Genomic DNA, 27,029 nt, shown 5'->3' on the forward strand with positions numbered 1-27,029 from the left:
CGATCTTTAAGAGTCTTCCAGTTCAGTTTCTTCAGCATCTCTTTGACACTTTCCCATGGGTCAAACAAATCTCTGGAAATTCATGCTGCCCATCTCTGCATGTGTTCACGTTCCCCTTAGTCCTATGTGGTACCGGTCCCACACACTTTAGCAGTATTCTGCAATGGTTTGTACAAGTGATTTGTAAACATTTCCTTTGTTGACTGATTGCATTTCTTCAATATTCTACTAATAAACCAGTCTTCCACCTGCTTTGCCCACCACTAAGCCTCTGTGATCATTCCAGTTCAAATCCCTACAAAGTGTTACACTCGTGTATTTGTAGGAGTTGGCTGAATCCAACTGTGACCCATTGGTATTATAGTCACAGGAGACTGCATTTTTTTTCACTTTGTGAAGTGCACAGTGTTACATTTCTGAACATTTAAACCAAGTTGCCAATCATTGCACCACTTTGAAATCTTATTGGCATGCGCGCGTGCCCACACACACACACACACACACACACACACACACACACTGGTCTACCTGGGCCCTTACATAAGTAGTTATTCGGCTTGGCATTGACTGACAAATGTGTTTGACATCCTTCTCAGGGATATTGTGCCAAATTCTGTCAAATTGATGCATTGGATCGTCAAAATCCCAGGCTGGTTGGAGAGCCCTGCCCATAATGCTCCAAATGTTCCCCATTGGGGAGAGATCCGGCAACCTTGCTGGCCGAGGCAGGGTTCAGAAAACACGAAGACAAGCAGTAGGAACTCACCCCATGTGTAATGTAAATCTCGGACAGCTTACCATGAAAGGCAAGCAGATAAGACATAGAATATCTTTATATGTATAACTGTGCTGCAATGGTGCTGCAGATGACAACCAAAGGGATACTGTTACGAAATGCAATGGCATCCCAGACTGTCGCTCTTGGTTGTTGGGCTGTATGGCAGACAAGAATCAGGATGGTATCCCACTGATGTCCAAAGTGTCTCCAGATGTCTTTGCTGGTTATAGAGGCTGAATTCGAAGTGGGACCTCTAACAATTCTACCAATCAATGCCAAGCCAAATAACTGTTTGTAAAAAGGGCCAGAGTTGGACCAACATGTTATTGACTAGCTCAATTTGTGAAGCTCTTGCTTTTGAATAAATCAAACAATTTTTCTGAAATTGTTGTAATTTTTTTGTCTGTACATGTACATAACATCTACCGATTCCTATCCCATTTGGATAATTCCTTCATGATGCCTCTCCTCTTTTTTACTATCTTAAGAGGAATATTTATGCAGCTTATGTCAGACAATACTTCCTTATAGGTAACTGCATAATCTGCAAAAAGTCTGAGGTTATTGTTATTATTGTCCACCAAGTCATTAACATAAAACATGAACAAGTGTCCCAACACACTTCCCTGGGGCACACCTGAAGTTATTTCTACTGCTGATGGTGACTCTCCATCCAGGATAACATGCTGTGACTTCCTTAAATGTTGAGTCGAACACTTTTTGGAAATAAAGAAATTCTGCATCTGCCTGACTACCTTGATCCATAGTTTTCAGTATGTTACATGAGAAAAATGTGGTTCACATTCTGCATGACCAGTATTTTTAGAATTCATGCCAGTTAGCATGGAAGAGATCATTCTATTAGAGGTACCTCATTGTTTGAGTTATACTGAGAGAAAAACTTCAAGGCTGGGAGTTCAGGATCAAATATTATCTCTCGCCTTTTGCTTATTTATAATAACTATCTGAATGGACTTTAACTTATTTAAAATGCAAAAGTCTTGTATGAAGATTGGCTGCATGCAAGTCACTGCAACTGAATCAGATAGTGTTGCAGGTGGCAACGCAGCAACTGCCATGTTCCCATGATGGGAAATTTATGCCATATCTCTTTGAATACAAGCTGGAGATTGCACTAAAAGCCATTTCTTTTTGAATGTGTGCTACTGCACAAATAAAATGGACAAAAACATGTTTTGTAGCACTCGCTCTACAGTAACTAGAGACCAGTGTCCTGTGCTGAAATGATGGTCAGCCATGATATGATCAACTCAAGAGAAGGGATGGAGCTGTCTGTTTTGGACTGCCCATGCTCTGATGTGAGGTTATCACTTCCAGCACTGAATGCCACATTGCCACATCACCAAGTCAGTAGTTTTCTTTGAATGTGCATCTAATTTATTAAGCAAGTGTAGAGTGTGAAGGACTTTTGAGTAGCACTTGATGTAACAGTTCTGTGGCAGAGTGGTCAAGTACACTGACTGGCAATTTGTTGGCCCTGGTTCAGTTCCTGCTGCTACCATCATTTTATCTGTCACAATGTTAAATGACTGATCGATTGTTGTCGTCGTTGTTATGGTCTTCAGCCCAAAGACTGGTTTGATGCAGCTCTCCATGCTACTCTATTCTGTGCATGCCTCATCTCCGAATAACTATTGCAACTTACATCCCTCTGAATCTGCCTAGCGTATTCATCTCTTGGTCACCCTCAGTGATTTTTACCCTCCATGCTTCCCTTCAACACTAAATTGGTGATCCCTTGATGCATCAGAATGTGTCTTACCAACCGATCCATTCTTCTAGTCATGATCTACCACAAATTCCTCTTCTCCCGAATTCTATTCAGTAAAGCTTCTATTCTCTTCTTGTCTCAACTATGTATCGTCCATGTTTCACTTCTGTACATGGCTACACTCCATACAAATACTTCCAGAAAGAACTTCCTGACACTTAAATCTATACTCAATGTTAACAAATTTTCTTCAGAAACACTTTCCTTGCCATTGCCAGTCTACATTTTATATCCTCTCTTCTTTGACCATAATCAGTTACTTTGCTCCTCAAATAGCAAAACTTAAATACTACTTTAAATGTCTCATTTCCTAATCTAATTCCCTCAGCATCACCTGATTTAATGCGACTACATTCCATTATCCTCGTCTTGTTTTTGTTGATGTTCATCTTATATCTTCCTTTCAAGACACTGTCTATTCCATTCAGCTTCTCTTCCAGGTACTTTGCTGTCTCTGACAGAATAACAATGTCATCAGCAAACATCAAAGTTTTTATTTCTTCTCCATGGATTTTAATTCCTACTCCAAAATTTTCTTTTGTTTCCTTCACTGCTTGCTTGATTATAAAATTTAATTATATTTCAACAGTTCAATTTACATATGTAAAATTAATATATTCATTTTAGTTAATATTACTGCACTTGTAAGTCAAAAGGTTATAGACTACCTCATTGTAGAAAATCAGTAAAATTTTGCACAAGCTGCCACTGCCACTGCTCATTTGACAAGAGAGGTGAAACAAAAACCTAAGAAAAGACAACCTGTTAGTGGTAGAAGATAAACGTCTCTGGGACTGTGAATGAGAGAGCATAAAAGAAAGTAAAACTAATGGTTGAATTTAATATTTACACAATTTCATAGTTACAGACATTCTGACAGAGAGCTGCAGGTGCTTGTAACTGAAGTGTAATATGACTAAAGTGTTCAGCTTAAACTTTTCCTGAGTAATAAAATTTCTGTCTTCTGTATGCTAATATTCTATACTTTGACATGTCGCTTGTATGTATAAAGTGACCTTGAAACTTCATTATAAAATGAGGTAAAAATTGTCAGTATGCCATTTAGTTGGTATTACCACTACTCCCTGAACGATGTTGGGATTTCTTTTACTCCTCTGGGTATTTTTGTAGACACATCAATTACCAAAGAGTCCAGTCATTCCAGAATGAAATTTTCACTCTGAAATGAAGTATTCATGCATATGAAACTTCCTGGCAGATTAAAACTATGTTCTGGATCAAGACTCAATTCGGGACCTTTTTCTTTCAATTCAGGACCTTTTTCTTTAATGGGCAAGTGCCCTACCGACAGAGCTACTCAAGTACAACTCACGACCCATCCTCACAGCTTTATTCCTGCCAGTACCTTGTCTCTTACCTTCCAAACTTCACAGAAGTTCTTCTGCAAAACTTGTAAGACTAGCACTCCTAGACAAAAGGATATTGCGGGGACATGATGTAGCCACAGCATCTGTGATGTTTCCAGAAAGAAACTTTCACTTTGGAGCAGAGTGTGTGTCTGTCTGAAACTTCCTGGCAGATTAAAACTTTGTACAAGACTGGTCATGAGTCATGTTGGGTGGCTCAGTTGGTAGAGCACTTGCCTGTGAAAGTTAGAGTTTTGGTCTGCACACAGTTTTAATTGCCCAGAAAGTTCCAGTCCAGTCATTATAAAAAGTTACCAAAATCACTGAAAAATCTAGGGTTATGACGTTGTTGTTGTACAAGATGTGGCTATAAAATAATGGGACGGTTGCTGTAAAACATTTTATTTCAAATCATACGTATTTAGTTATTGTCACCCTCAGCATACTCCCCTCCTTTATCCCTACAACACTTCATGTGAATTTTCCATTGGTGGAAACAGTCATGGAAGTCTTTCTCTGTGAGCTCCTTGATGATGCCCTCTGCTTTTTCGTTTACCGCTTCAACAGACTGAAATCTTGTTCCTTTTAATGCAGATTTAACCATTTTCTCACCTTTCCTTCTCATCACATCTGGTAAGTCTTCCCTGACACGAGGTTCTGGGTGACTTTTCTGAACTGTACCCCTTTCCCTAAATCTCTCCAGTCCTTTTCCTTCACCCCTCTCCCTTCCCCTTCAACTCTTCTGTCAGAAGAAGGAGCCACTGACTCCAAAAACTTGTAAAAGTTAAATCCTTTTGTGTGTGTGTTTCCCTGCCATCTCTTGGTGAGTAGATTTCTCTTATCTATCCATTTACATTGGATTTGATCTTTGTGAATAAATAGTCATATGGTGCTAGATTAGGCAAATAAGGTGGGTGGTCTTAACATTGGGATGCTGTATTTTGCTAGAAACCTCTTAACGGACGATGAGGTATGAGCTAGTGTGTTGTCTTGATACAGAACCCATAATTTGTTCTTCCACAATTCAGGTCTTTTTTTCTTCTTCTCTCTCTGATTTGAGCAGTAGCCTTAAGGTAGTAATGTTGACTAATCGTTTGACATTCAGGAACCGTGTGAAGATATGCAATTCCCTGAGTACTGGAAAAAAATAAGTCATCGTGTCTTTGAATCTTGATTTGCTCATTCAACCCTTTTTTACTCTTGGTGAAGTTGGGGCATTCCAGTGAATGTGGTGGGGCTTAGTTTCTGCATCATAACTGAAAAACAAAGATTTGTCACGTGTAGTCATTCTTTCCAAGAAATTGGGATCAGTGGTAATCCAAGTGAAAGTACAAACATTTTCACAAACTTCATTTGCTTGATCGTGAGAGTTTTTGGCACCAGTGTCTCGCACACTTTTCTCATGTTAAATTGGATACGTAAAATTTGCCTTATGAATTCTTTGTCAATTCCTACAGTTCAGCAATCAGATACTCAATCAACAGTCAGATTGAATCAGACTACCTACTTTTTCGATATTTTCAACTTCTTGGACATCTTCAAAATGCCTGAACCACAGAAAAACTTGTGTATGCGATAAACTGTCTAGACACACTTCTTTTAGTGACAAATATTTTTCAGTAGCTGTTTTTCCAAGTTTCATATGAAACTTCATGACAGTTTGCAGCTCTGTTATACTTATCATTTTTCCAGCAATACAAAGTAACAGCTCTTACTCAAATGAAGGCCATGTCCACACTGATTTGTCTACAGACATCAGAGATGCTGCATTCAACTGAGAAGGCATCATGCTTCACAGCTATTGGCCATTTATCTTTGGCACATGCATACTTACCGTGTGACAGCATCAGTCCCATTATTTTCTTGACTCAATTCCTATACCTTAATTGTATCATACTAAAAATAATTTTGCAGGTGCTGGGTCACAGATAGGCACAACAAGAAGACACTCTCAGTTAAAGCTTTCAGCCATTAAGGCCTTCGTCAACAATAGACACAAACTCACTCACCTGCAAGACCAAGCTGATTGTTGGTGTAGCATCTTATGTCCCACATTACTCCTGCCAATCTAATCAAACATATACTTTCAAATTGATCACTCTCCCTGCATCATTTACCGCATTTTTGCTTGTTGATTGCCGCACCTTTCTGATGTCAAATGATCTTGTATCTCATCATACAAACCCCCCCCCCCCACCACCACTCTTTTTCTGTTCTGTCCTAGTTCGTATCCACTAATTCTTCCACCATCCAGTCACATCTTCCATTCCCCTTCTTCACACTTATCTACCCTCAGATCTGCTACCCACAGTAATATACTTTTATTTGCTATTTATTCTTTACTTTGATTCTTGTGACTTCTCGCCATTTTTAGTAAGTTTTCACCCTTCACTATTGTTGACTCTCTCAGATTTCATCTTGTTCCCCCCTTTTGTGTCCAATTCTTCCTTCTCATGTATTTTCACATGTATTGGGTGTAATTTTGCGAAATTTTTAGATGTAATCCTACATTATTTGCGTAATTTTTCACATTTTTTCCACCACCATGGATCCTTGCTCCTACCATCTGCATCAGTATAGAAAAGTTTCCTTATCCCTATCCAGATCCCAGTCCCACATACTGTTCCTGCGTTTTTACTTGGCTCATGGAATCCCCCCTAATGGCCTTGCCATCAAATTACCCATCTCTAACTGCTACCCCTCTTTCCATAATGACCTCCACCTGTTCAGATTCTGCCAATCCTTAACCCTCACCAACATAGTCCTACAAAACCATATCAACCAAGTGCAAACCTCTGTGTAGTACCTTCTCTCCATCTGCAAAATTCTCCTGCTATGCAATACCAAATTCCTGGAACCCTAAACACACACTGAAACTCTTGCCATGGAGGAACTTGAGCAACATGCACACCACCACCTCAAAAAGGTCTCCATCGTGCTCACTTCCTACTCCCGCCTTGGAGTATCACTGCCCACCACCTCTACAACAACCTCCAAACCTCCCCCCATGTCCACTGATAGCTGACAATCCCTGTCTTGCAGACCTGCTACTCTTACCCCACCCTCCAAAACTCACTCCCACCACCACACAGATTCCAGAACCTAAACAGATCCACAACACATTCATGAACGTATCCTCGAGAAGCCTTAGCCCCACAGAAATATCAGTCCTTCCGAAGGCCTCACTTTTTGCCCCACTCCAAAATTCAATCGTGCAGGACTTTTGAAAGACCTTGTCTCCTTCTCCCGGTCCCTACAGTGGAAACACTTTTTCGCCACCAACCCTACCAATCAGTTCAATCAAAGGCCAATATTGAACCTTGCCTACGTTCTGTCTTCCAGCCAACTGTGATCCACCCCCACTGCCCCCATATCACTCCCTCTTAACTTTCCAAAATTTCTTAACCTCAAACCTTGCCTCACCACCATTCCCCAAACCCTTCAATGTGCAAACTAACTTACATCTACAGAAAGAACCGCTGTCCACCATCTAAAAACTGATCCCGACCTTATAATCCTACACGTGGACAATGGCTCCACTACTGTTGTTTTGAACTGCAAGGCTTACCTGGCGGAAGGACTCCACCAGCTGTTAGATACTTCCACCTAAAAACCTTGCCACAGTGATCCCATTCCAGAAATCCAGCAGGATCTCCAGTCAGTACCCAAATTCTTAGGCCCATCCCAGAACCTCTCCACAGAGTCCACCTTTCTACTCACTCCTACTCCTCCCTGCACTCCCACCTTCTACGTGCTTCCTAAAACCCATAAAGCTAACCACCCAGGATGCCCCATTGTGGCCGGTTACTGTGCCTCCACTGAGAGAATCTCTGCTCTCATAGACAACACCTTCAACCTATTACCCAGAACCTACCCTCCTATATAAAAGATGCCAACCATTTTCTCCACCAACTCTCCACAGCTCCTGTCCCTTTACCACACAGTGCCCTGCTCGCCACTATTGATGCCACCTCCCTGTGCACTAACATTCCTAATGGCCATGGCCTTATCGCTATTGAACACTACCTTTCCCAATGCCGTAAGGATTCCAAACCAACAACCTCCTTCCTAGTCACCATGACCAACTATATCCTAACCCACAATTACTTCTCCATTGAAGGAATTACCTACAATCAAATCCAGGGTATGGCTATGGGCACCTGCACGGCATCATCCTATGCCAACCTATTCATGGGCCATCTAGAGGAATCCTTCCTAGAAGCCCAGAATCATAAACCCCTCACCTGGCCCACATCGATTGACGACATCTTTGCTATCTGAGTTGAAGGTGTGGACACCCTATCCACAACTCTCCAGGACCTTAACAACTTTTGCCCCGGTTGCATACCTTGTCCTACTCAACCCATCAAGCCACCGTCCTAGATGTGACCTCCACCTCAAAGATGGCTACATCAATATCTCCGGCCATATCAAACCTACTTACCACCAGCAATATCTCCACTTTGACAGCTGCCACCCATTCCATACCCAGAAGTCCCTTCGACACAGCCTAGCTACCCTTGGTTGTCGCATCTGCAGTGACAAGCAGTCCCTCCCGAAATATGTCGAGTGTCTCACTGAAGCCTTCACTGAGTATAATTATCCTCCTAACCTTGTGAAAAACAAATCTCCCATGCCTGATCCTTCCAGTCTCCCACCACCTCCCAAAGTCCGGCCACAGAGGAGCCTTCCCCTCGTAACTCAGTACCACTCAGGACTAGAGCAGCTGAATTACATTCTCTGCCAGGGTTACTGCTTCACAGTCTGTGCCATATGGATCCTTCACACCAACACCAGCTGTTCTGAATTGCACAGGTGGGAACTTTCCCTGCAATATGTCCTTTGTTTCTGTAACCCTCTTGGCCTCAACCTTCATCACTCACTGTCCTCATCCATCCAGTCCCATCCCTGTTCCCATTCCAGCACTACACAGCTGTCACTCCACCATCACACACAGTCTTTTTATTTCTGTCCTTTTCTGCTACTTCCCCTCCCCTCCCCTCCCCTCCCCTCCCCTCCCCTCCCCTCCCCTCCCCTCCCCACCTCTCCCCTACCCTCCAACTAACCTGAGCACCACACTCAGCGTACTATCCCTCCCTCTCCCTGCCTCAGCCTCCTCCTCACTCCCACATAGTCGCCCCTCCCATCATGCACTGGTGCTGCTGCTCGCATTGTGGTTTCAGTTGCCTGAGACTGCAGTTTGTGTGTGTGTGTGTGTGTGTGTGTGTGTGTGTGTGTGTGTGTGTGTGTGTGGGCGCGCGTGCGCGTGCGTGCATGTGTGCGTGGCGTGCGCGTGTGATTAAAAAATAATTTTGTATTAAGAACTGTAATTAGGCAGTATTAGTGATGGTTATTTATCGTTATAATATTGACTCTCTCAAGTATTCTATTCAACTCAGTCTTATTTTGGTCACTTTTAAATAACCTGTTACCCTACAATGGCAAAACAGATACTGTGGTTAAGGTGTTAAGAGACTTTCAATAATTCATAGCTTCAATTCATAATAACAGATGAAATATACTATATTTATTAACCTGGGAAACAGTTTGTCACGTTAAATTTCTTCCTCAGCTGGACTCGTATATCAACAGAGCACATACTACGTGGTGCACCTCCACCACCTGCCCGTCGGTATGGCCACACCATGGTTGCATATGACAGACACCTGTATGTCTTTGGTGGAGCTGCTGACAGCACTTTACCAAATGATTTGCATTGTTATGATCTGGATACTCAGACATGGTCTGTTGTAATGCCAGCTTCAGATTCACAGGTGTGTAAATTGTACCCTTTTCTGAAGAGCCCTTGATGTAAAATGTCAGTATTGATGGGAAAAATGTGTTTAGTGATGCATTCAATAGATATATTTTTTAAAAAAGACATTAAAAGTGGCTGTGAATTATTTTAAGGGGGTATAATTACTTTGGCATAGCCCTGCACCTGTCCCTCTTCCCTCACCCTCCCTTCTCCCTCCCCTCACCATCCCTTCTCCCTCCCCTCACCCTCCCTTCTCCCTCCCCTCACCCTCCCTTCTCCCTCCCCTCACCCTCCCTTCTCCCTCCCCTCACCCTCCCTTCTCCCTCCCCTCCCCTCCCTTCTCCCTCCCCTCCCCCTCCCCTCCCCTATTCCCTCCCCTCCTCCTTCCCATCCCCCCTGTTAGCTCCCACCAGTTCCAACCAGCTCCCGTCTCCCGCAACCCCCCCCCGGCATATCCCCCCTTCCCGCTCGCTGCCCTGCCCCCTTCCCGCTCGCTGCCCTGCCCCCTTCCCGCTCGCTGCCCTCCCCCCTTCCCGCTCGCTGCCACTCTTCCTCCCCCTCCCCCTCTCCATCTCCCTCCTCTCCCTCCCCAATCTCCATCCCCCTCTCCCTGCCCCCTCCCCTTTTCTTTTATCTCTGATTGCTTGAGACTGCAGTCGTGTGTGTGTGTGTGTGTGTGTGTGTGTGTGTGTGTGAGAGTTGAATTTGCTTGAGAGTGTGTTTGTAATCTAATTTTGACAACGGCCTTACTGGCCGAAAGCTATATTCAGGACAGTCTTTTCCTTGTGCCTATCTGCAACTCAGCATCTCTACTATACAGGGTGAGTCACTAACTATTGCCACCTAGAATAACTCCAAAAGTATGATAGTAGCTGAAAAGTTTGTCGGGCAAAAGTTGCATGGGACAACAGGGGCCATAATATGATGATGGTTTTTGTTGCTAGGTGGGGTTGCTTCAGAGATATGTAGGTCAACTTTGCTTTTTTAAATGGGATGCTCTAGTTTGGTACTTATTGTGTGATAGCAGCTATCAAGGCGAATCCAATGATGTGTAACAGTAGGGTCAACAAAGGTCACAAAGGTGGCATGAACATCCATTTACAGAAGGTGTTCTAAGTAATGACCATTGGTATCAATACAGTGCAGCAATCTTCTTAGCATGGATTGAGTGGTATTCCTTATCACTTCGGCACTTATCGAAGCACATGCTCTGAAAATTCTCTCTCATATATTGTGCAAATAGTAAATACTTTCCGAATACATTCCATTGACATGTAAACACCATTCGACGGTTTTGCAAGACAACACTAATAGGAATGGTGAGACTAGTATTGTCGAATAAAGTGAATGTGAATGATGTATTCCTTTGAAGAACAAGTTGATATGCTTCTCATTTACAGAAAATGCCAACGAAATTCAGTGAGCGCTAGAGACTCATATGCTGGAAGATATCCTCAATGTACTCACCCTACACGTAATACATTTAAATATCTATGTGTTAAATTGAGAACATTTGGATCTTAAATGGGTTGGGTGGTTGGTTGGTATTGGGGAAGGAGACCAGACAGCGTGGTCATCGGTCTCATCGGATTAGGGAAGGATGGGGAAGGAAGTCGGCCATGCCCTTTCAGAGGAACCATCCCGGCATTTGCCTGGAGTGATTTAGGGAAATCATGGAAAACCTAAATCAGGATGGCCGGACGCGGGATTGAACCGTCGTCCTCCCGAATGCGAGTCCAGTGTCGAACCACTGCGCCACCTCGCTCGGTCTTAAATGGGTCAGAACCATATCCAGCAAAGTAAAGTTACTAACGAGGAAACAAAATTGGTTCTCCTGCCACTGGCTCGAGATCCTTGTGTTAGTTCATGTCAAATCGCAAGGGAATCTGATATGAGACAGAGTAGTGTTGTTTGTGTTCTGCATTGCCATAAATATCATCGTTACCATATCAGTCTCTACCAAGAATTAACTGGTACGGATTGTATGCATCGTATTGAATTCTGCCGATGGGCTCAACTTCAGATTCAGAGGGATGATACATTTATTAATTTGATTTTATTTACTGACTAGGATACATTCACTAACCATGGAAATGTTAATTTGCATAACATGCATTATTGGACAACTGAAAATCCTTGTTGGCTGTGGCAAGTTGCACACCAAACACCGTGGTTGGTGAATGTATCATGTGGGATTCTGGAGGACAGACTTATAGGCCCCTATTTCTTCAAAGGAAATCTTAATGGTAGGACGTGCACCACATTCCTGCAAGAAACATTAGGTCTGTTATTGGAAGAAATACCTTTAGGAACAAGGAACAGAATGTGGTATCAATACAATGGGTATCCATCACATTTTTCGTTGATGGCTAGAAATGAATTGCAGAGACAATTCCCAAATCAATGGATTGGTCGCCGAGGAGATGTCGTGGCCAACTTGTTTGCCAGATTTGACCTCTCTGGATTTTTTCTTGTGGAGATTTGTAAAAGACATTGTCTATAAAGATGTTCCAACTACATCTGAAGATATGCAAGAGAGAATTGTAGGAGCATGGACTTCAATAACTGCCGAAGTGATAAGGAATACCACTCAGTCCATGATAAGATTGCAACACTGTTTTGATACCAATGGTCATCACTTTGAGCACCTGCTGTAAATGGACGTTCATGCCACCTTTGTGACTTTCGTTGACCTTCAAAGACCTTACTGTTCCACATCATTGGATTCATCTCAATAGCTGCTATCAGAAAAAAGTACCAAACTATAGCATCCCATTTTATAAAAAAAAAAAAATAAAAAAAAAAAAAAAAAAAAAAAAAAAGTTGTCCTTCATCTCTCTGAAGTGACCCCACCTAGCAACAAAAAAACCAGTGTCAAATTATGGCCCCCATTATCCCATGCAACTTTTGTCCCGCAAACTTTTCAGCTTGTATCATACTTTTGGAGTTATTCTTGGTGGCAATAGTTAGTGACTCACCCTGTATAGTGAGTATCAACTTTCCTTTTCACAATATTGAAACTTTATATTTTCTTACGTGATGTTCAGGTGGTGCTTCGTAGCTCTTAAATATGTAAAAGTGATATGACAAGCTTGCGACAGTCTGGATGTGAATTATTCATGGGTAGTTTAGTGAGTGTTGAGAAAATAAAAAATGAAGCCTAAAATATTATGTTCAGTTCGAATAAATATTTTCATTTAGAGTACAAATTTCTGGTTGTGAATACATAGATGATGAAAACATTTGTAAATGTCAAATATTACAATTAGTCTTATTTTCTGGTGTTGTAGGTTCCTTCGGGACGATTATTCCATGCTGCTGCTGTTATTGGTGATGCGATGTATATTTTTGGAGGAACTGTTGACAATAATGTACGCAGTGGTGAGATGTATAGGTTTCAGGTAAGCACCAAATAATTATCTGATTATGACATCATTATAGATCCCACATTCAGTCTCTTAAAGATATTGACAGAAGATAAGTAATTATGCGCAAAAGATTTTTCATTATTTGGTTGTTTTCATACATACTACCTAATTCTTTAGATGTCTTGTGAGAAAGTTCAAAATTATATTCACAGAATTCCATAATTGGGATTTATTTTACCTTCTTCAGATGATTACTATTATGTCTTCATCAAAACAGAAGTATTATCCATCCAAACAGATAACAGATGGGGTTTCAACATTCTATTGAGATCTCAACAATCATACAAGCGAATTAAGCTTTAATTTAGCAAATAATATACTCAGTGTAAAGGTGAGCGTGTTTGAACAAAACTTCAACATCAGAATGCCATGAACAAACAGAAAGGTATTTCATCCTCTCTCACTTGGGAATTTCTTGCTGACAGTTTCAGACTCTTGGTTTAGCACAGTCAAACAATGGGAAGATGGCAATTTTTTTTTAATGATTCCCGAGTTGCTGTCAGTCACCTTACAATAGTCTTCTTCTTCTTCTTCTTCTTCTTCTTCCTCTTCCTCCTTCCTCTTCTAGACATGTTCATCAGAAGTTTTGACAGCACACGGTTAATTAAGACATTTAGATGGGTCATACGTTGCATCATACCCTGTACACCAATATTTTTATTAGGCATGGTAGTTACCCTTGAAAGTTGTCAAAAGTTTTTATTTATTGCAGTTGGAAATCTCAATAAACATGTAAATAAGCTTTAACTACAATCCTAAACAATTATGTTAAGCCTTGTACCCATGCTGGTATTACAGATACAAAATAAAAATGTAATACTTTTTGTATGCACTGTGTATTAGGTAAGATTTACACTTAACACTGTCATAATGTGCATAAAATATTTCATTGTGGACAGTAGATGCAAACCTTGCTACGAAAATATAATTTATTTATTTTATGGGTTAGCTGATGAAAGTTTTAGGTCACCGTGTATGAATTAATGTTCTTATTATTGTCTGAATTGTTCTGGTTTCTGGCTGTGTGCAATGCATAGTAATTGTGGAAAATTACTAGGCACCTACATTCTCTGGCTAGCAGCAGTGAAAATTTAAAATAAAATAATGACATCTTAAAAAGAGAGAGAGAGAGAAAGAAAGATCGTCAGGTATGGATTGTAGGGTGGATGAGGTAGAACAATGCAATGGAGTTTTTGTGATCTCCTCTTGGGTGTGCAGACTTGTGTGAGACCTTGTGTTGTCATGGGAGAGGAAAAGTTTGTTTGAATTTCTGTGGTGATGAACACACACAAGTCATTTCTTCAGTTTCCTGAGGGTAACACAGCACACTTCGAAGTTGATCATTGCACCATGAGGGAAGACATCAAACAGAATAACCCATTCAGAGTCCAGAGGACCATCGGCATGACTTTCCAGCTGAGGGTGGGACTTTGAACTTTTTTTTCGTAGGAGAGGTGATGCGGCACCACTTGATGGCTTACTGTTTTGTTTCATAATCTTTGACAATTTTGGGCAGAGTCTTGTCATGATCAGCCTTGTTGGTACTTTATTGCTCTTTATGGTCTTGTGTTAAGTGGCGAGGAACCCATCAGGCACACACCTATGAGTACCCCAACTGGTGGATGAGTGTCAGTTCTGCCAACAGAGATGTCCAGTTGTGCAGTGAGGTGCTTGACTTGACCCATTGATTGCTGCAAATTAGCAGGTCTGCACATTCCAACCATATAGGAGTCACAACTATGTGCAGTTGGTCAGCATGTGGGAGATCGGACAGGTTTCCATGACCTTGTTGCGATGGTGACAGACACCTCGCCCAGTGACTCACAATACTTCTGTTCACTGCCAGGTCTCTGTAGACATTCTGCAAGCACCTGTCAGTATCAGCGGTGCTCTGGTTTTCTGCCAATAGAAACTCAATGGCAGCTCTCTGCTTGGAACACAGCTCGATTACAGGTGCCATTTTGAAGGAAACATAATGCACCATGATCCATTGTGACTTCATGAAGCTGTAGGGACCAAAGCAGGAATATTCTGTGATGTCATACAAGTTCCACATTTTTTCAGCTGAACTAGGCCAAGAAAAAAAAAAGTGTTGCATTGATTACTGAATGCCCTTCATATTTACGAGAGCGGTTTTTGTTTTTTTTTAAAGTAAGGTCCATTTGAACATAAGTACCCAACAAAAGGTTATTTCAAAAAAGTAAATTTATTTTCAGAAAGTACATATTTCACTCTATTTTTCAACATAGTTGCCAACTTTGTTGAAACATGTATCATACCTCTCAACCAATTTTAAAATACCCTCTTCATAAAAACTTGCCACCTGCTCCAATAAACAGGAGTTCACTGCTGTTTTCACGTTTTCGTCATTATAATGGTTGCCACTGAGGTGTTCTTTGTAGTGGAGGAACAGATGGACAGATGATAATCGCTCGTTGCAAGATCAGGACTGTAGGGTGAGTGGTCTAAAACTTCCCAGCCAAAACTGTGTAATAAATCGCGGGTCTGACCTGCAGTGTGAGGTCTTGCATTGTCATGGAGAAGGACAATTCCCTTTCTCAGCAAGCTGCAGCTTCTGTTTTGAATTGCTCTGCATAGCTTTCTCAGGGTTTGGCAGTATGCTTCTGCATTGATAGTGTTCCCACGTTGCAAGAAGTTGACCAACAAAACACCATGCCTATCCCGAAACACTGAGGCCATGATTTTGTGCTGGGACAGAGTCTGTTTGGCCTTCACCTTTACATGCAAGTGTGTGTGTGTGTGTGTGTGTGTGTGTGTGTGTGTGTGTCTCCATTCCATGTTCTGTTTATTAAATTCGGGCGTGATATGCGAAACCTATGTTTCATCTCCAGTTACTATCTGACTCAAGAAGCTGTCACCTTCTTCGTGATAACGAGTCAAGAACTTCATAGCACACTCAAATCTTTGGTTTTTGTGGTCCTCTGTTAGGAGTTATGGGACCCAATGGGAGCATAGCTTCCTAAACTTTAGGTGTTCAGAAACAATGTTGTAAAGCACTGATCTTGACACATCAGGAAATTCGTTTGAGAGACCTGTTATTGTGAAGTGCCTGTTCTCACGAATCCTTGCTTCAACTGAAGCCACCAAATTGTCTGTAATCAAAGAGGGCGACAGGAGCAGTCCTCATCATGGGCGATGGACGTTGTCATGGCCATCTTTGAATTCTCGTACCCACTTACGCACTTTGCTTCCACTCATAACAGTGTCACCATACACTTTGTAAATCCTTTTGATGAATTTCTGCAGCAGACAGGTTCTTTGCTGACAAAAACTATATCACTGAGTGAACGTCATGTGCGGCGAGCGAGTTGATAGTCTTAAGCATTTTGAAAGCACAGAACAGAACCGTACAGGTTAGCTACAGAGCTGTAACTGAGCACAGTTGATCCTGAGGCATGCTGGTACATGACGCACGTGCTTTTTGCGGTATGTGCGTGAACTACTAGTGTCTACAGCAAAACAGACTTTACTTAAAAAGCACGCCTCGCAGTTACACATCAGTATTCATAATGAGAGATGTTCATAAATTATTTCCATAGCAGATGATATTGAAGTAACTTACAAACTATACAATAAATATGGCTACATTGAAAAAATCTGAACAGTAATAAGCTAAATACTTCATAATTTTACCAATATTATGAAAAGGAGGGATTGCTGCTTACCAAATAATGGAAATGTTGAGTCACAAACAGGCATAACAAAAAGACTACTGAACATGTCAACATTCACTCAAGGAAAGGTCTTACACATATGACCACTGTCTCTAGCCACCAAGCCCAGACTGCACATGATGGGAGAAGCAGTCTGGGTGATAGGGGGAAGGAGGCGGCTGGGGCAGAGAGGGGGAGGATAGTAGAGGGGTGATCGGTGACCATAAAGTGCTGCTTGTGGAAGCATTAAGGGACATGGTGGGGACTGGAGGCAATGTAGGACAGCTAGATACAGTAGGAAGATAGGCAGAGGGGCATGGGGTGAGGGAGGAGGAGAGGGAAGGAGATAAGTAAAGAAGTAGAGAGACTGGGTGCATTAGTGGAATTGAATGCTGTGTAGTGCTGGACTGGGAGCAAGGAAGGCGATAGGTGGATGAACAGTGACTATCGAAGGCTGAAGCCAGCAGGGTTACGGGAATGTAGGATGTATTGCACAATTCAGAAAACCTGGTGTCGGTAGGAAGGATCCAGATGGTGCAGACTGTCAGTCAGTCATTGGAGTGAAGAACGTTGTGTTGGGCAGCATGCTCAGCAGCTAGGTGGTCCAGCTGTCTCTTAGCCATAGTCTATTGGTGGTCATTCATGTGGACAGACACCTTGTTAGTTGTCATTCCCTTGTAGAATGCAGTACAGTGATTCCACCTTAGCTTGTAGATCACATGATTGGTTTCACAGGTAGCCATGCCTCTGATGGGATAGGTGATGCTTGTGACCATACTGGAGTAGTTGGGGGTGAGAGGATGTAAGGAACAGGTGTTGCATCTGGACCTATTACATGGATGTGAGCCATGAGGAAAGGGGTTGGAAGCAGGGATGGACAAGGATATTGTGTAGGTTCTTTGGGCAGTGGTCTACCACTGTGGGAGAGGTTGGAAGGATAGTGGGTGGAAAATTTTTAGTTTCATGGCGTGACAAGAGGTAGTTGAAACTGTGGTAGAGGTTGTTCAGTTGCTCCAATCCTGGGTGGACACGCTTAATACTAACTAACATTACATTACATTTTTATTTTTCCTTTTGATCATTTGTTGTACAACGTATACAATATGATATTGGACAAGTCATTGTGATTTACAATACATGTTTTTAAGTCATACAGAATATTTAAATTGATTTAGGCTTAATATTATCACAACTAAAGGTTCAGCTTCCATACATTATATTTAACCCAAGTAATTATTTTTTTCTTTTTTTTTAGTATTTGGCAATAAATTTTTATGTTTCAAGATATTCATCTATACTATAATAACATTTTTGCAATAAATATTTATGGACAGCAGTTTTAAATTTTGAAGTGTCTTTTATTGTTTTAATATTTGTAGGTAGTGTATTGTATAGTCTGTTTCCTGTTTGCAGTGGTCCATTCTGTTGTAGTGTTATATGTGCATATTGAACATGTATGTCCTGCTTTCTCCTTGTGTTATACAGGTGGATACTTTGTTTAGTTGACACAAAATTATTGCTATTTTCTAAGATTTTCCTTACAAAAGTGATTACTTGTAAAATGTACAGACATGGTAGTGGAAGGATATTTAGTTTCTTGAATAAGGGCTTGCATGAGCTTCTTGATGCAGCATTTTCTATGGTTCTTACAATTCTCTTTTGGCATATAAAACAACTTTTGCTAGCAGATGCATTTCCCCAAAAGATTATACTGTATCTCAGTAAGGATTCTGCCTGGGTGAAGTATACATCTTTTAGTGTCTCTTTCGATGTGCAATCGGAAAGAATTTTGATAATATATCAAATGATATTTAATTTATTTGTAATGTATTTTGTATGTTGGACCCATCTTAGATCTTCTTGGATCCATATACCAAGAAATTTTGTAGAGCTTACATTTTTGAGGGTTCTAGTAAACAACTCTATGTATGGTGCTAGTGGACATTTATTTTGCACTGTGTGTATATGCATTGCAACAGACAACAGCTTAACCTTAATATTACAAACACTCATCTTATGCAATTTCAAACAAATAAATTGACTTAAAGGAACCAGAAGTAGAGATCATTAAGTTCACACTAGATGAGGTTTTGTGTGTGCAGTTTCTGTACATCCAGATGGATAATAAACTGAGGTAGCATCAACATATTGAGAAGTTAACCAAAAAGCCCAGTTCTGCCTGCCATGCACTCGGAAATCTCCCCCACTGTATTGAACTGCAGACTGGGTTGCTAGCATTCTTTGTCCGCTCTTACTCAGTTTTGTCCTATGGCATAATCTTCAAGGGTTTTGCAGCCGAAACAAAGAAAGTATTTATTCTACAGAAGTGTTTGACAAAAATATTGTGTAAAATTGATAACCAAACATCTTGCAGAGACCTCTTCAGGGCCCTTAATCCTTATGCTTAGACACTCCTTAATGGTATTTGTGACTAATAAAAAGTGAATTTAGGATGAAAACAACTCACAACCACAATAGCAGATGTAGAAATAATTTCCATATAGACTACGCATACCTCTCTAGGGTTCAGACTGCAGTTTTCTATTTGGGTGCAAAAGGCTGTAACAGGTTGCCAGTGGATATCCAGCAAGAAACTGGAAATCCTGAAATATTTAAAACAAAATAAAAGATTGCCTCATCAACCAATATTTCTAAAATTTATCAGACTACTTACACTCAGAAATGTAAATTTCATGTAGCTTTAATACTTGCATTAGATAGATACTGACTTGGTCAGTATATGGACAACCAATAATGTAAAATTACCTAAATGCTTGGTTGTAAATAGTAGATAAAAACGTCAGCTGAGTAGTGTGTGAGGAGCAACAGCCTATTTCAAAGTAACCGTTTTCCTCATAACATAAGTATTTGAGAAGTAATGTCAATAATTATAAAATTGAGTATAAGTACTAGTCATAATTTGTTGTTATTAGTATACCTTACAGAAGTAGCCAACAATGCTTGCATCTGCCTGTTTATGTATAATTTGACTCGTGCCACATCTGTCCATGAGTGAATTAACAAAACAATGTGTGAATGGATAAACAAATATAATTGTACGGAAATAACATGAATGCAGTCATGACAGTATACAAACCAGCATAATCCTGAAATAATTATAGTCACATTACACACTGTTTATGACAACAATTCAGAAACCAGAGTTCATTATAATGATCAGTTATCTGTCAAACTCAAATTTACAAACTCATCAACCAAATAAACAGAATAATACAACAAAACTACTGTAATTTAGACAGGAAAAAGAATTTCTTGTTTCCCAGGCTTTTGAATCGTGTGGGAAGCAAGTTCAAGATTTTGATGCATTAGTGCATTGATGACAAGTTTTTCTTTTTTTTTTAATGGAGGTTGTTCTTGTATCTGGTGTCATTACTGGACTTTTGAATTATTGTCATAGAGATTTAGGTTTTTTATTACAAAACGCATGAGGGAGAATATGTTCAAGAAAGCAGCAGTAGTATTCCCAAATTCTGAATGTTTTGTAGCAAGAGGTTCTTGGAATTAGTCTACATATCCTTCTAATTACCTCATTCTGTACAATGAATACTTATTAAGAAGACAGTTTCTTCAGAAAATGATTCATACCATATTGCAGAGAGAAAATAAGCTGATTTTGTTACAGATTGATTTTAATATGTGGCATTGTTTTTATTTCAAGAACAGCCAAGTTTAATCACTTAACAGACTGCAGTATATTTTGTGTTTTATACTCAGTATGTTTTGGTGATTTACGGTAAGATTGTGTCATTTGGCACATACAAAATGGGCAGAAAATCTTTCAGTGAGTTTGCCAGAAGTTGGTCAAATAAGTGTTATACCTTGAGTATTTCCATGACAACTCTTTCAGTCCTAGCTACTGTGTGTGTGTGTGTGTGTGTGTGTGTGTGTGTGTGTGTGTGTGTGTGTCAAGAATCTGCAGTCTCGCTTTCTAAGCAACTCTAGTACATGCACTGCTGTCTCTTCTCATCCTGCACATGCCTATGATACTTGTCTAACTAAAGAAAACTACATTCCTGCCACCCCTGTTTTCTTTCCACATTACAAGTGTAATGTGACACTATTATGTATGTGTAGGAAGAAGAGTATCATCTAGCAATCTAGCACTATGTACCATGTATAGCATTCTGTAAGATACATTTTGAAATTGACAGAAAAAAAGCATGTCCATTAGAAAGAACACGCAGTGAGTTGTGATAAATATTGTTTTGTGATTTACTTTGTCGGTATTCATTACTTGCTATTCTTGCCTTCAGCCAGTATACATGCATAGCACCAAATGTGTTTTGGCTCCAGAATGAGGATAATAGGCTGCTCATATCTAGAAACACTGTAATCCTCGACAATCCAGTCACGTTACATAAACTAGCATTTGATTTTGTACTTACAATATACACCCAACAGCCAGAACATCTTTATTGCTTACCAATTAGCACAGTGAGTCCACAACACACACTTAATAATGCGCCATCATTCAACAGCATTAGTTCACTGCAGTCTTCAAACAACTGTAGTACAGTTTGGTCTTTTGGCACAGACACTTCGTTTAGGAGACCACAACAACATGAAGGGATACTGATGATCAGAAATAATAGTGACTAAATCTAAAGCTTTGAGTGCCATCTATAATAACCACAGATACCAGTGGGGACCCAGGGCATCTTCACAATAATGTTAAACTACAGTACCCGACAAAAAAAATTGAAGTGCCCAGAAGACAGACAGATGTCAATGTAGTGTCATACACATACACATCATCAAATGGGTATGTTAGTGATTAGAGTTGAAATTTTTTGTGAAAAGTAGAACAGCCTCCAGAGTACATTACCATTGTTCATGTTTAGTGTTGGTACCAGGCCTGGTAGGATGTATAAGGAGTGTGAATGTCAGATTTGAGTGATCACTCTGACAGAGAGAGAGATGCCATGTGCTCATGTGAGGCAGCTTTATCAGCACATGACATAGTTTGAAAGGGGCCACATTGTGAGTCTTGATTTGGCTGGCTGGTCAATTTGTGCAATATCCAGATTTTTGGGGTGTTTGAATGTAACAGAGGACCAATGTTGAACTGATTGGGAACATGAGAACAGGCATACTCATCATCCAGGTTCCTCTTGACCGAGTCTGACTTTCCTGACTTTCACAAAGGAGGATCACAATGTTGTCCACCAAGTGCCCCATCACATCTGCGAGTGCCATCTGAGAACAAGTAATGAACCCTGTGTAACATCGTTTTGTCCCACACCATTGGTCAGAAATGAGCAGCAGCTAGAATAGGGAATTACCATCCCATGCATAGTCTGCTGTTCACAACAGAAATGGCTGTGTTTAGAGTGGTGCCATCACTGGGAAGCAAGGACTACTGATAAAAGGGGTTGTTGTTCTCAGGTGTGAATCAGGGCTTCACACTATTCCAGATTACCATCACCAGAGAGTGTGGTGGCAACCTGGGGAGAGGTCCCATTTTCCAGTGATTTGGAGAGGCAAAGCAGTGATACTCCTGATGTCATAGTGTGGGGAGCCATTGGGTACAATTTCAGCTCACAGCTGGTAGCAACTAAGGGAACTCTGTCGGCACAATGGCATGCCATGTACATCCTGTATCCTAATGTGCTACTTTTCATGCAACAGTATTGTGGTGCCATTTTTCAACAGGACTGTGTTTTTTCCACATGTAGTGCATGTGATGAAATGTCTGCAGGATATTGAGGTACTCACATGGCCAGCAAGCTCATAAGATCTGTCCCCAGTGGAACATGCTCAACAACAGCTCATACATCAACTCCGTCCCGGTGCGAGTAGCCAGGATATCAAGGTCCAATTGAGAGAGTTGTGGGCCAACTGGTCTCAGGAGAGGATACAGCAGCTTTATGATACCTTTCCCAACCCTTAACACAGGCATCCAGGCAACAGGGGTTGCAACATCTTACTGATAAGTGGATTCAATTTTTTTATAAATTTGACTTAATTTTGTAATCACTGCAGTGAGGTTCCATTTTGTTTCTTCCTCCACTTCCGAGTGCTTCCCTTTTTTTTTTATCAGGCATTATATATTTATCAGCAGTGTACATTCCATGTAATTTAACCAAACCTTCATATAGAAGATGACGTACCTTTGCAAGACCACTGGCCAAAAATATTTCTCCATTTACATGTTCACAGTAACATAAGTGAACAGGAACTATGAAAGCATCAAGAAAGAGTAAAATGGTATTGGGCAATTTGCAGTCAAAGGTGTACATAGTAACTGACACCGTAATCTAGGAAGACTATAGCATATTTCAGTGCGAAAAAGCCTTCTGCTTGAAGTACCCACATTTTTCTAAAAGCTGCCCAATTGTCAATATGAAAACAAATTTCTTAGGAATATTTGGGGCATTTTAAAAAGAACCCAACTATGACCATGCCATGACTATGATATGAGTCAATCACTTCATACTAGATATGGAAGCACAATCAAGGTAGTGTGTGGAAACTCCTGGCCTTGCATTAAAAAACAAAAAGTTGATTTATAGATTTCATATGGTGCAAGGGTTATGCCATTCATTTTCAGAGGCGCAAAAGGCATTATTCATATTTATTACTTTGCAAAGGATGAAACAGTTATTGGAGAATATCGCACAAATTTCGAGGGTGGTCTAGATGAAAATATATGTGAAAATGTCTGAATTGCAAAAATAAAGAGAATTGTCTTCCTTCAGATTAATGCATCTGCCCACACAGGTTTCTTGTCGTGGGGAAACTGAGATGCCTGAAGTATGAATTGCTGGAAGCATTCATCTTCTTTACCAAATTGGACATTATGACTTCCAGCCAGTCCACATTTAAATAAACTTGCCATTGTGAAATATATAGATTCCAATGAAGAGGCTGTCACAGCAATTTCTAGGCCTTTCAGGATAATATTTTAGCAATGGAATCTATTAATTGGAAAAAATGTTGGACAGAGTTCATTGATCTAAAAGACATTGCTAACAGAAAATTTTCTCAAAAAAGTGTTTTATCATCAGGCTGTGACTATTACCCTTGTAAAAGAAAACTTGATTTACGCGACCAAGCAATTGATCTTTATTGTTCCATGATCCAATTACCATGTCCCCATCCACTCTGCAGTCATTATTGATCATATTGTTGGATTAGTGAGGCCACATGTTAAAACTCATTTGGGCAAAAGCCAGTGTGCGATGATTAATAGTATACATTATTCAGCTGTGCTCTGATCTTTGTTATGGGTAATGGCCAGACTGAAAAATACCCTATGATAGACAAGCATGGTTCTTAAGTACAGTTTTTTTTTATGTTTTGAATGTACACAAAAAAATTTCCTGTTATGTAACTTACCACTGCCTCGACAACTGATACCAGTTGGTTAAGTTCTAGCTGCTTACTGCTGTACTCTGTCCTCATCTTGGCTACACAGATCTGTAAGTACTTGTGTCTCCCGCTGAAAGACTCGATGAATTTTTGGTTCAGGGTCTTGTATAATTTAAGTCCGTTTCCTTCTTTATGCCTCGTTAATAACAAATAATCACCCACTGTTATGGTAGGGGCAAGATTAGCTGGATTTCAGGAAAATTTTTAATGGCAGAGATTCACGTCATATGACGTTGACAGTACATGGGGGCAGTTCCCAAAAATAATAATAATGGTCGGGGACGACGCTTGAACCCTGTGCCCGCCCACAATGGTAACGACACTGCTAGCCAACTGGAAAATGATTTAAATCCAAATAGAGGTGTTTTGCAGGATATGCTTCCTGCAACCACCCTAGAAGGAAAACAAAGACAGAGGATGAGATGGTCAGATGAAGTTAATCGACACCTCATGTTCTGTTATTACCAAGCAACAAACCTAGGAACCAACACAACTGGATACAGATCACAAGTATACACAACATTTATTACCAGATACCCAGAATTAAAATTTTTAACAGAACAACAACTAGCTGATCAGATCCGTGTAATAATAAAAAATAACAGGATACCCCAGTCAGAATTAGAAAACATCAAACAACAAGTACAACAAATACTGGAACAAAATAATGTGCAATCAGAAGAAGAAGAAAATACAGTAATGGACTCAAACATCCCAGAGCAAACAAACAAAGACCAACATGCATCAATTAAACAATCAGAGGAAAACGAAATCTTAAGACAGCCACCAGAACAAGCACAAATAGAACACGAAGTGACACACATGTTCGATATAGAAGAGAAATTTCAGCTGACATATATAGAATACAAAGACACAAATACAGACATTAGACCATTCTTACATAGACCACCAAATAACCCACAAGTCGAAACAACAATAAAAACTATCAACACAATCATACACTACAAAATAAATGAAAACACAACTGTGGAAGAGTTGCAACTACTGGTTTATATAGGAGCACTCACTACACTAAATATACACACTAGGCAGAGATCAGAACCAACCAACCAACACACAGAAGAAACCCACAAAACCAGCATGGCAACACAGGCTACAGATCAGAATAGAAAAACTGAGAAAAGAAATCGGACAGCTAACACAATTTATAAGAAATGAAATGTCAGAAAAAAAAAAAAGGAAAAAGGTTAGGTAAAATCTCACAACAAGAAGCGATAGAGCAATTAGATGAAAAGAAGCAGAAATTACAAGCATTGGCCAAACGACTTAGAAGATAAAAAAAAAAAAAGAGTGAAAATAGAAGGAAACAAAACCAAACATTCAACACAAACCAGAAGAAATTTTACCAGACAATAGATAACACACACATTAAAATAGACAACCCACTAAGCATAACAGACATGGAACACTTCTGGAGCAACATATGGTCAAACCCGGTACAACATAACAGGCATGCACGGTGGATACAAGCAGAAACAGACACATACAAGATGATACCACAGATGCCTGAAGTGATAATTTTGCAACATGAAGTCACCCAAGCAATTAATTCTACTCACAATTGGAAAGCCCCTGGAAAAGATAAAATACCAAATTTCTGGCTAAAGAAGTTCACATCAACACATTCACATCTAACTAAATTATTTAACAGCTACATTGCAGACCCATACACATTCCCTGATACACTTACACATGGAATAACTTATCTGAAACCTAAAGATCAAGCAGACACAGCAAACCCAGCTAAATATTGCCCCGTAACATGCCTACCAACAATATACAAAATATTACCTTCAGTCATTACACAGAAATTAATAACATATACAACACAGAATAAAATTATAAATGAAGAACAAAAAGGCTGTTGCAAAGGAGCACGAGGATGTGAAGAGCAACTGATAATAGATGCAGAGGTAACATATCAAGCTAAAACTAAACAAAGGTCACTACACTACGCATACATTGATTACCAAAAAGCTTTTGATAGTGTACCCCACTCATGGTTACTACAAATATTGGAAATATACAAAGTAGATCCTAAATTGATACAGTTCCTAAACATAGTAATGAAAAATTGGAAAACCACACTTAATATACAAACAAATTCAAATAATATCACATCACAGCCGATACAGATTAAGCGTGGAATATACCAAGGAGACTCATTAAGTCCTTTCTGGTTCTGCCTTGCTCTGAACCCACTATCCAACATGCTAAATAATACAAATTATGGATACAATATTACTGGAACATACCAACACAAAATCACACATTTGCTTTACATGGATGATCTAAAACTACTGGCAGCAACAAATCAACAACTCAACCAATTACTAAAGATAACAGAAGTATTCAGCAATGATATAAATATGGCTTTTGGAACAGACAAATGTAAGAAAATAGCATAGTCAAGGGAAAACACACTAAACAAGATGATTACATATTGGATAACCACAGCGACTGCATAGAAGCGATGGAAAAAACAGATGCCTATAAATATCTAGGATACAGACAAAAAATAGGAATAGATAATACAAATATTAAAGAAGAACTAAAAGAAAAATATAGACAAAGACTAACAAAAATACTGAAAACAGAATTGACAGCAAGAAACAAGACAAAAGCTATAAATACTTATGCTATAACAATATTGACCTACTCATTTGGAGTAGTGAAATGGAGTAACACAGACCTAGAAGCACTCAATAGACTTACACGATCACAATGCCACAAATATAGAATACATCACATACATTCAGCAACAGAAAGATTTACATTAAGCAGAAAGGAAGGAGGAAGGGGATTTATCGACATAAAAA

At 40.0% G+C, this 27,029-nt stretch overlaps 1 protein-coding gene across 1 annotated transcript in view; it reads left to right on the forward strand.

Moving 5' to 3' along the window:
* Nucleotides 1-27,029, forward strand: part of LOC126419049 (leucine-zipper-like transcriptional regulator 1) — a 139,646-nt gene that overhangs the window by 33,022 nt on the left and 79,595 nt on the right. The window contains exons 7-8 of the mRNA XM_050086120.1: nucleotides 9,510-9,711; nucleotides 12,986-13,096. Of these exons, the coding sequence (XP_049942077.1) occupies nucleotides 9,510-9,711; nucleotides 12,986-13,096 (313 nt within the window). The remainder of the gene's footprint in view (nucleotides 1-9,509; nucleotides 9,712-12,985; nucleotides 13,097-27,029) is intronic.

The sequence above is a fragment of the Schistocerca serialis genome, chromosome 9 (genome assembly GCF_023864345.2).
Source record: "Schistocerca serialis cubense isolate TAMUIC-IGC-003099 chromosome 9, iqSchSeri2.2, whole genome shotgun sequence".
NCBI classification, from domain to species: domain Eukaryota; kingdom Metazoa; phylum Arthropoda; class Insecta; order Orthoptera; family Acrididae; genus Schistocerca; species Schistocerca serialis.